This window comes from Monopterus albus, unplaced genomic scaffold (genome assembly GCF_001952655.1).
Source record: "Monopterus albus unplaced genomic scaffold, M_albus_1.0 scaffold166.1, whole genome shotgun sequence".
In the NCBI taxonomy this organism is placed as follows: domain Eukaryota; kingdom Metazoa; phylum Chordata; class Actinopteri; order Synbranchiformes; family Synbranchidae; genus Monopterus; species Monopterus albus.
The window spans coordinates 1,783,668-1,795,295 of record NW_018128046.1 but is presented as its reverse complement, the minus strand read 5'-3'; the positions used below and the strand labels follow the sequence as shown (position 1 = coordinate 1,795,295).

Sequence of the window (11,628 nt, the reverse complement as noted above, 5' to 3'; positions counted from 1 at the left end):
TGTGTGTGGGTAGAAGTGAATCATTTACTGCTTGCAAACCAATGATGGTAAGATGATGTCATGGGGTAGGACTGGATAAGTCTGACTTCTTCCTACTCCATTCAAGCATGTACTAGATATAAGCAAATTGATATTGGATTGTGTGTAAAATTATGTGTGTTGTCATATCAACTGTTTTTACATGCTTGAAAGAATAAATCAAATCAAATCAAATTATGGAGATGTGAGCACAAATGTTTTCTTGACAAATTAACTTGACTGGTGGTTTGAAATATCGGCTGTTTTTTAACAAATGGTGTAACCTTATAGTGTCAAGCTTAGCAATTAGCCAATAAAATATTGGTATTATGGCCTGCGTAGCCTTTGACTTGGCTGTGGGGCATCAGAGTTGGCACCTTTAGGTTCTCATACTGCTAAGGGCCAACAGTGTAACAGAGTACAGTCCTTTGACAATGTGGCACCTGTCACCACATGTCCCTGGCACCTTGCTTGTTATCCAGAGTGTGCAACATGGGAGATCTTATTTGAGCCACTAGGTTTGTGGCCTTTCAGCACCTGTCAGCAGGGCTCAGAGGGAAAACACAGCAGGCCGCATCAGCTCGGCCTCAGGGATAACACAACCGAGTGCTGTGGCTAGGGAGGGATCGTTTTACTGTTGGTCATCATAATGAGACTCTGGCTTTTGTTCCCAGCTTGGCATACCACACACACAGAAGTGTGTGCGTGCTTGTGTTCAGGTCTTCACTGACAAAAGGAATGTAAACATTCAGTCTTTATTTATTTATTTTTTGCCACCTTTTGGTCAAACTACCTCCAGAGGGATTCGTCTCAGATTTGACAGGTCACTGTTAGTTCTCATAGTCATATTGTTTTGGGGTTCTGCTTTTTGGTCCTCATTAGATGGTGCTACTTCTTGCATCCCATCCTCATTAGGGAACCCATTCCCAGAATCACTGTTTGCCCCCTCTCGGGTCATTGTTGGCTTACCCAGAACACTCTTCAGCTGCTCCCAGAAAAACACCTGCTGGTTGGCCTGCTGGGGCCACTCCAGGTATGTCTTGGTACTCAGCATCTTCTTAAGCTTGCAGTACTTGCTGGGCAGGGAGCTGGGATCAATGGGCTCCTTCACCACTAGGATAACGTCACTGAAGACCTTCCCCATTGCTCTCTGCTGAGTGAAGTACAGCTCATAGTTGCACCATTCACTGTCAACGAAGTGCCGAGAGAGGATAAATATTACCTGAGAATGGAGACAAAATGGCCATGGAACCAGGTATTTTAACTGCACTGTAATATTTTGTCTCTATGAGTTATGTTGAGCTATAGGTTGTGTTAGTTAGGGTAACAGTGTGTATAAAAACAACATGGGCATCATTATGCTAGCATTTTTTAGCACAGTGTAAATAGACAAAGATACAGTATAGACAGCCGAAGTTAAACTGGAACTTCCAGGATGTGTTCCAGAAAAAAGAAACCCCCTTTCAAAATCTCACAGAGATTTATAATCTGACTAGTAACTAAATCCAGCCTTGGAACTCAGCCGTTATGTATGTTATGAGTTTCACAACATTTGCTTGCACTCTAATGATATATTTCTTTAAAATGAGGTATTATTGACATTAACACAATATTTTTGTTTATACCACACTTTAATGAACATCATTTCCCAGAAGCCTGAGCTGGTTTACTGGCAGGAGAATTTAAATGAGGTCCCAAGTTGAGAGATGGCTGTAACTATTACACATCATCTCACAACTTAAAAAGTTGATAGAAGTGAAACTAATATCAGAAATGCAAAGTTAACCCTGTCCTACTTGGACTGCCAAAGTCCAGAAGAGCCTAATAAATAGCAATGACATATAACATGTGTACTGCCATGCTGCAAAGTGATCACAGGAACTGTACTTTTTCCAATGCTAAAAAAAATCATTAATTAACCTTATTAAAACCAAAATGTTTCCAACTTTCAGTAGTATATGTTGCAGTGGTTGGTGGTTTGTCTTAGAATATGAAAAAAAAATCCTGAGTGATATTCTTGGTTTTCTTACAGTGGCCAATGAAAAAGTTCTAAATGAGAACTTGCTAGTGGAACGGAGGCTAGCAGGATGTGATGGCATAACTTGGCCTCTCTATAGGCCAGTTTAAAGCCAATATAGCATCTCTGTTTAAAAAAAGGCTTAAAATAGCAATTTTATAGAAACTTCTGAACCACATCACCAACCACCAAATCCTAATATGCTCATCAGCTGATCCTCAAATGTTGTATTCCCAAAGTAAATATGTTTCACTATGGCTATTTTCCTTCAAACTTTACTCTGGATATATTTGCAAAAAAAAAAAAAAAAAAACCCAATGGTTTCCCTAGTTGCTACGTACTATACCCCTAATGCTTTATTCTGGCACATTAAAGTCTTCTTTTACATAACTGTATTCTGATACCTTACGACTGCTTTCAATGTTTTCAATGATGTTGTCAATGATCCACTTTCCGGGCATGAAATCCCTCTCGTGAATACACAGACGATAGGGGTTCCTGTCGTTCTCAAGACAGGGCAAGAGTTGATCCCTCACCCAGTCCGCATCAGAGTGGCTGTAGGATATGAAGGCATGATAGGTAAATGTTGTCAATTCACCTGTCGCCTTTTCTTTGTGAGCTCTGTATTTGGCCCTGATGATCTGGTATGTGGCTTTGGTGTACCATGGGAGGTCAAAAATATAGCAAATGAGCACTAATATCAAGATCACCGCTGTAGTGGTTGCAACACAGATGACAATAACTAGTCTGATATCACAGGCCACTTCATTTGGCAAGTATTTGGATAGAGCTGTGTTGAGAAAGGCCTCTGGGTGGTAACATTTGTAATTCCATGGCCAGTCTGTGAGGTTAACCTTTCCTTTTGAAGTTGTATCCTTGACAAAAGCATAGAGCTCACAAGTGCAATGGTAAGGATTGTTTCCTGCCTTCAGGCGAGACATTAGAGGCATGTCCTGGAAGGATGCCTTGCTAATGAGACCAAACGAATTCCCGTCCAAGGCCAGTGACTGCAGTGATGGACTTTTCCACTTAGATGGGATGAACTTGATCTTATTGCCACTCAGCAGGAGCTCTTCCAGGTTGGTGGCTTTCTCAAAGTATGCCATGTCCAGCTGGTCTAGGCCACAATAGGACAGGTCCAAGTAGCGCACTGTGGTGGGTAGACAATGGAGGGCTTCACTTACAAACCGATTGTGGTGAGCAATCACCCAAGTGATATTTTGTTGCCAGACACAGTCCTGACTATTTTCAGCATTTCCCAGTTTGTTGTTGCTAATATCCAAAACCTGCAGCTGCTGGAACTCCCTTGTTAGGGATGATAAAACTTTTAAGCTGGTCAGGTCATTTGTGCTAAAGTTGAGGGTATGAAGATTTGGCATGGTGCCCTTATAATCACAGAGCTGGTTGAAAATGAACTCATTCTGTAGGCGATTACTGGAGACACCCAGAGACTCCACACCTCTCATCTCTACCCAGGCATCACAAGGCACAGTGTTGAAGTACATGTTTTGAATAGAGAGTTCCTTAATTTTGTTGAGCCACGTGAAGCGCCAGTCAAATCGCAGCACATCAGGGTTGCTGATATACCTATAAGAAAGAGATTTGTAGTGTTGCATAAATTAAAAAGAATGCTTAGTTCATCAAGAACTGCAGTTTGTGTGAACACTGAAAATTACAAAATGCACTATATCAAAATATGGCACTAAAATTTATGTTGATTTCTGTGGTACATAACAGTCAGCTGTGCTAATATTTTAAGCTCTTACGCCATGTGTTAATCATGCCATTAGATATGGTTAAGTTTTGGAAATGCTAGAAAGCCAGTGGTATACACTGTCTTGGCACAAGGACTGGATGAGAATGATTTTTTTTCTGTAGTTTTGTACCATATGATTTGATTTTAATGTGATGTTGGTTACAAAAAGTGGTTATGTTTAGGGGAAAAATTCTATCATAACTAGCCACAAATGGGTATTCAGCAATTTACACATACAGTCAAGATTACAAATGTGTAAAAACTGATCTCTGTGTGACTCATGAAGGCCACAAATAAGTTGTTGATTCACACATATAATAAAAATTTACAAATGTGTAAAAACAATTTTTGGCAGACAGTTTAAATTTATTTGTTAGATGTGCGTACACACAGATTATGCTCACGTGCAAGGTTTTGAGAGTATTTTCTCGCTCTCAGAAGGTATTGTGCATTAGTTACAGGTGGAAAACTCGACTGGACGTTTGGCTTTTCAGGCTTTTTTAAAGAAATAAAATTGCTTGTCATCACTTGGTTGGACTTTAATTAAATACTTAGTTTAACACACATTGTCATGTGGCTTTATCTTTGTTTTAATCAGTACATGAGACACACACACACAATTTTTCCACATTTGTGATTGAGGATTTTATTTGTAGACCAACAAACACACCAATTGGTTTTTACTTGCATGTAATTTTGACTGTATTTGTAAATTGCTGAACACACATTAGTGGCTAGTTGTGATGGTATTTTACCCCCATAGTTTTGGCTTAGATTTTTTTTAAGCACCCGATTAAAGTGGAAAACATTCTTCACTCCAAAAACTGCAGGGGTTTGAAGAAAAAACAATACTTTGCAGATATTGCATTTTTGGTTGAATTTGCATCAATTCATGAGATCTTCACTGTGAATTCTTGGATGGACTGAATACTTAGTAAATAGCTAGTATTAACTTAAACTTACAATACATGAGCTTATATTTTACTAATAGCAATAGAACTCACAGTAAAGCTACTTATAAACTGCACTGTGAGCCATCGTGGAGTAGTGTAAACCCTGGTACATTTAACAAAACAATGTGACCAGCAAGAGACAAGTTTTAATTCACACTAATTATATTTCACTCTTGTACACAATGCCCAAAAATAAGCAGATACTCACCAAAGATCTAACTTATCCAGTGCCAAGTTTGTGATACTAGAACCTGCTCCACTATCAACAAATGTGGGTGAACGAGCAAAGTCGATGTACTGAAGTCTCAGCCTTTTGATAGGGGTGACTTCTAAGTTCAGCAAAGCCATCCTAAGGAAATTTTCATTGAATTTACCTCTGTGAAAGATGAGCTGATATGCTGTGATGTCTTTTAAACCCTGGAAAATGTCTTTATTTCCTGTGTAATATGTGAACTCAAATAGGTTGCGGAACTGGATGACGCTGTAGGTCTTGTTGGCAAGATCACGTAACATGTGAGGGAGAGCATTTGGCTGCTGATCTATGGCCATATCAAAGCCCATCTGCAATGTCTGAATTACTTCTAAACTTCCAGGCTCATAATAACTTAAATTGGAGGAGCATTTGATAGCAAAACCTTGTAACCTGATTTTCTTCAGGGGCTGAAAGTCTCCTTTCTTTAGGCCCATGACCAGAGGGCCACCCATAGAAAGAACCTGAAGGTTGACAAATTTGGAGAAGCTGTCAGCCAAAGTGGCATGCTTGTAGAGGTTATTGGACATGAAGAGCCGTTTTAGATTCACAAGAGGAGTCAGAGCTGTGGCAGGAATTTCCTGCAGGGAGTTATTAAAAATGTCAAGATGCTCGAGGAACGGGTTGTTTTTAAATGCATCGTTGTCAATGTGTGAAATGTTATTGAATGACAGCTGAAGGTTACGAAGCTGAGGGAAGCGGCGGAAGTCATTAGCATGGACAGCTTGAAGTTTATTAAAGGAGAGATCTATGTATTCCAGTGTGGATGGAAACTGTCTCCATGGAACACTGCTGAGCTGTCGTCCCAAACAGTCTGCAGAGCGGTCAGAGTTGTAGATGTGACAGTGTCCTGCCAGAGTGGTGGGGGGCGAAGATAGAGTCAGAGATGTGAGCACTCCAAGAAGCAGAGCACTGAAATGAATCAACTTCCAAATCATAATGATCTGTAAAGGAACAACAACAGGGTAGATCAGCCTTAAGCATTTTGTTTGCATTGCAAAGAAAAAATGGGAGAAAAAGTGGAGGAAACTTTTTCACCACTATATTTCAGAGAGAAATCCTTTTAGATATTTTGCAGATTAAAATTTTATTTAACAGAAAATAAACTTTCAAAAGTGATTTTGTTTTTAATTTACTTTCTTCTTTTTGCATAGTTTTCTCTCTTCCTTTTTTCTTCCCTGCATTCGCCTTCCTTCTTTTGCATTTTTATCCTCTTTCCTCTCCTTCCTGTGTTTTACTATTTCTTTCTCCTTTCACCTTTTTTGTTTTTACCCTTTTGCAACTAAATGAGATATAAACACAAAAAATCCCCCCAAATTGGCATGAAGGCTTGTCACCTTATAGTGACCCTGAATCCTAATCTTAACCATGAGAACTTTTACTTTGAATTTTTTTATGCCTCCACATCAGTGACAGCCGTGGCCGAAGGCATTATGTTGTCCAACAATCTCACATACACAGATGTACATACATGTCAATTTTACCAACAGTGGACTGACTACACAGTTTCTTAAATAAATCTTTAATTATAAGCTCTTTTTTCATAATTTTAGTGCAAACCCGCTGGTGTAATTTTCTCTGGTCTGAGTCTACTGATCAAACAATGGACCTCTGTTCCCTGCACTGGAACTGTGGTGAGCACAGACTGGGACATACAGTAAATGCACTTTCATGGTGTCGTTAAAAATCGTTCATCATATATTACTTTCATCATTCAAACCTTTGGCAAATATTAGAAAAGTTATGATGTGTTGCTCTCTATTAGCACTACTATATGGAACACACGGGTCAGAGACATTTGAGATCCATTTGTTGGAGTCTTTTCATCTTTGATCTGTGGGGTTTCAAAACTCAGTGAGACTAGAATCAAACCCACATAGTTAAAATGTCAGAGCGCTCCTCTAACATCCTAAACTAGTTGTAAAGAGACACTTGATCAATGTTTGTAAGAACCTTTGAGCATTCACTTTAGGTAGTTGACTTCAAAATTCAGGGCAGGACTAAATCTAGCTCTATTTCATCCTACATGTGACATTTGTTGGAGGTTTTAACTTTTAACTTGGGCTTCAGAATTTAGCGGTCATTAGACTGATTAATCCATTGGTCTCTGCTTCTCAATAGTCCGACTTGTTGCCGGTACCTGGAACATCAAACCCAAAAACCAATGCAGAGGGCGAGGGAAGTGGCATATCATGGCTGCAAATGCAATATGTTTACAACAGCAGATTCTTTCAGTCCATCACTGTAAATAGTGTCCCTGTGGTCTGAAAACCTGCCAGGGGGCTGCAAACCATTCACCCTGCAAAGGAATGGAAGGAGTGTGTCATCACCCTAAAATTCAGTGAAAGGCAAAACCCCACAATGTGGGTAATAGCAGACACACATAATCAGTCAGTGTCATTTCCTCTCTGAGCCCTCACTCAGTATATTTCTGTTAAGAGACTGTGTAATATCTTAGTCTGTTGTCAGTGCATCAAATGAAAATGATGTTTTTTAGGATGCGAAGCTATTTAAACTGCACCATTTGTGCCAAGCAGAAATAAACTGTGACACACATCTGATGCATGCAAGTTACAGAAAGGAAGAAATTCAAACTTTTCTGGCCAAAGAAACTCCAAGAAGTTCAATGTAGTGCAAAGAGACAACAGAGAAATTAAGATGTCAGAGGTATGACGTGACAACCTCAACCTCTACAAGAGCTATAATCAGTTTTCCATCATTTTCCTTCAATCAAATGCGCCTCAGTAGAAAACACTGGCAATTAGTTTCTTTTGCAGAATAAGTGGACCCTGCAAAACATACAGCAGCCAACTGGCTACATCGACAACATTACTCGACAATCATTATGTGCACTCAGGCAGCAAATTTGCAGTGAAAAACCCCATCAGACTGCTCCATATTAAACAGATGATTTCATTATTCATTCTCAACACTTACAGCACTATACATTGCACAGTACACTACACTTACCCTCTTAAGTTTCCTGCTTCAGGCTGTTAATGCAGACTCCCTCTCCTCAAGCTTTATTTATATTGCTGGTTTAAGGATACACACTGTTTTGTCCCTCGCGTGGAGGAGCAGTCAGGCTTTATAGCCCTGTTGAATAAACAGGGTTCGGTTTTTCTAGTCCAGAAGTGATGACATGAATAAACATTTATGCCTGGGCGGATATGGGTGGTGAAGAAATACTCTGTTTCCTTCTGTATTAAAGGTTATTATGAGTCATTATACCGGGTTAGTGGCCTGTTAATCTGTCACAGCTTGGACAGCGACCAGAAAGTGTGTTATCCTATATTTTTACAGTAGCTGCAAAAACACTGAGATTGATTAGTTGATTATTGTTCTTAGCTCTGCTAATTATATTGAGCAATAAGGACTGAGGTGGGTTAAATGCCTCTTCTACTTCTCTCCCAGCTCTCATACCACTCATGCCATCTGAATGACTCACTGTTAACATGTTCTTCCAGATTAATACAAGACAGCAAATGAAAGGCCTTATTCTTCACCCTGTGTTTAGTGTGGCCACCATCTTCCTTACCTGCCATATAAATTATGTCCGTGTGAGAAAACAGCAGCCGTGGTGCTGCTTCATTAAGGAAACAGAAACACTCCTTGGCTATCTGATCTAGTAAATAGTGGACAGCTGTTCCTGCAAACTGAGAGTAGATAAAGATGAGCATCACTAATATTGACTTAGAGAAACGCCTCGCATGAAAGGAGCTGCTGAAAAGTGATGTCGTAACATCACCTGGCAATAGCAAAGTGTATTGATAAACTGCATTACTATTGTTTGAAGCATTCATCTGATGTTCTCAAACAGACTCCACTGTCTTTTGAACATTACATAAAAAATGAAGGGAAATTAGGGTAGTTTTTATTAAACCTAAAGTTCACAATAGCAGGTCTGCTGGCCATACTTAACATGTTGACACACTATATGAATGTTTTCCTCTCAGACCTGTGTTGATGAAGTTACTGATGGTGTGCTTTTATTGCACAGGTCTTAAACATTCATAGTGTGAGGCTGTACAAGGCTTGTCACTCATTGTCTTATTTATTTTTTATTAATCGAGGACAAAACATAGCTGCTGTCAAGTCCCAAGTCGAGTCTTAAATTAGTGTTAAAGTGTCTCAACATTGATCTTGCAGTTTTACTGCATGTGATGCTGTGTGATAGGGGTTTTTAATAAAATGGCCACATCTGTCACGATTCTGTGAAACCAGTTTTTAGGCCACATCTATGTTTAGAAGTCATATGACTAATAAATAACAAATAATAATAAATCTTGTTGTTTTAGAGTAAAGGAATAAATAGTGTTAGTGTGCGGTGGTTAGCACTGTCTTTATCTTCTGTTTGCACTTATAAAACCCACCCTGGTCTGTGGTTTGCAGCCTTATCTATGAAAGAAATGCACACAAATAGGCTGGCAATGCTGCAGCATCGGAGATGTTGCAATTACTTCAGTGTCAACAGGCTCAACTGGTCATACATGACACCCACCTCCCGAAATGCATGAAGAGGAAAAACATTTGTTAAACAAGCCCCGGTCCTGTTGTATCATCAGTGACACGCAGCCCTCAGAAATTCACTATTAGTTGTATGGCGGTAGAAAGCTCTGTTGTCCTCTTCAGGTACTAGGGATCTTTTTCACTACTCAGAGCTTTTGTGTCAGAACAATCTTTATTCTCTCCACCAAAAGTATTAGCAAGTATGGAGAAAAACAGGAAACTGGTAAATGGACTGCACTTGGAGTATATAGTGCTTTTCTACCTTACAGGACAAGTCTCTTTACAGATTCATCCATTCACATAGTGGGGAACTCTCAGAACATGTGAGCTAAGCCGCAACATGAAATTCTGTCAAACGGTCTGTGATGAGCTGAGACAATATGATTCACAGTAAACAGGAGGATAAAGATGTTTCAGCAGGCAAAGTCATCATCCAGGCTCCTTAGCGTGAGGTGGTAAGTCCAGTACTAAAGTAGCAAACTGTGACAGAAACGATAAACGGCTCTTTCATTGATTTAACTTTCTCTCTCTGATATAGTGAATGAGGTCATGCAGCGAGCTCACAGCTCTATTACTGCATCTGATATTTACCCATCAGTCGATAGCTGGTGGCAAACAGCTCTTTCATTGATGTGTTGGCAGCGCTGTGTCCGCTGCCCCTGTATAGCACATTAATCTGCCAGCAGATGTGTTTCACTGATGAGGTTTAATGATGCTCTGTGTTTACATGCTGTGCAAAAACACAGCTGCATTTGTGCCTGAGCTGCAAACATTCTGCTCCCAGGTCAAAGTATTCATCCTCCAAAGACACTGATACAGTACTTGACATGTTTACAGTATGTACTGGGGTCCTTCATGTCATACAGCAAGTGTTTCTGCTTTCACCCCACATAGAGAAAGGAGTTTCACTTCTGTCTGCAGCGAGAAAGGAAGATGCAGAGTGAGTTAGTTATTAGTTACACATGGGTTTTTTCCTGCTATGACAGGTCAAAATGTCTTCTTTGAGAAAGGTCCATTGTATGTGACATACATGAAAATTGTATTTTGTTTCAACTTCATGTCCATAAGAATTAGTTTAAACTTGTACCTGTGAATGCAGCTTTAGGAAAGAAAAATGTTTCCTGACCATAGTTTCAAGGTTTCGAAATAAAAGAAGTTTGGTTTTCTGTCTTATTGCAACAACTTTATTTCACAAAAATGTAAATGCTGTCAACAATGACTTTCTAAAGGGAACAATGCTCAGCACAGAACAATGTGCCTTGTGTATTGTAATGTGACCCCACCCACACTATGTCCCATTGACCTGTGCTCCATGGAGCAGGAGCCAAGCTTGACAGGTTGAATGGTTTAATGTGTGTGAGCAAACCCACAATCGTGTCAGTTTGGATGTTTTCACACTTGAGTGGATTAAAGCAGGTTGTCCCGGAAGTCAGGCCGTTTCCAATAAGATCTAATACAACAAGTATTAAAGAGGCCTGTGTGACCAGAGTAACAGCATAAAGTATAAAATGTAAAAACCTGCTGTCATTTGTGATCTAAGCAAGGCACAGTGTACAAAAGGTTACTCAGAGCATGGGAATTTTACCCACTGTATTATGGCATTTAGAGAAGTTATGTTTGTAAAAGAGGATCAAGGCATAAGACTATTTTTCCAAGCACAGTGAGCCTGGTGAATCATGTTCAATCTGTTTCACCTGTTTTTCAACCTGCCATAGATACTGTAATGACTTGATGAAAAATAAAATCAATGCTTGTACAGTTTGTTTAAACGTTTTGGTAGATGGTGATAAATATCTGCATATATCGTCCAGCAAAATGCACAGGATTTGCACATTTCTAAAATTTCTGCAACACACATACTTGGAAGTTTACAAGAGTATAACAGAAATCTTATATGACTGCAGGAAATTTCAGAATATTTCTGTACACTTCAAGTTTTACAGAAATGTATCACTGCCAGTTTCTTTCAGAAACCCGATTTTTCATCCAGTGCTGCATTAATGCCCAAATGTCTGCTACACACTTCTCTAGGAAGACAAACAGAAGGCTGAAAAGCTGTTTTGCCTTGGCAACTTTAAGACAACTAAAGTTCTGACAGAAGCAGTAAAAGGCTGATATCGATGAC

The 11,628-nt window shown here is 39.6% G+C and overlaps 1 protein-coding gene across 2 annotated transcripts in view; it reads right to left on the bottom strand.

The window, feature by feature from the left end:
* Positions 1-164: 164 nt before the first annotated feature.
* tlr18 (toll-like receptor 18) overlaps positions 165-11,628 on the bottom strand; it is a 13,627-nt gene continuing 2,163 nt past the window's right edge. The window contains exons 1-4 of one of the 2 annotated variants that reach the window (XM_020615509.1): positions 7,965-8,023; positions 4,953-5,938; positions 2,440-3,622; positions 165-1,240 (exon numbers count right to left, since the gene is read on the bottom strand). In XM_020615509.1, the coding sequence (XP_020471165.1) occupies positions 803-1,240; positions 2,440-3,622; positions 4,953-5,932 (2,601 nt within the window). In that variant the 5' untranslated portion in view covers positions 5,933-5,938; positions 7,965-8,023 and the 3' untranslated portion in view covers positions 165-802. Of the gene's footprint in view, positions 1,241-2,439; positions 3,623-4,952; positions 5,939-7,964; positions 8,024-11,628 lie in introns of those variants that run through there. The other variant, XM_020615508.1, reaches the window with a different exon arrangement.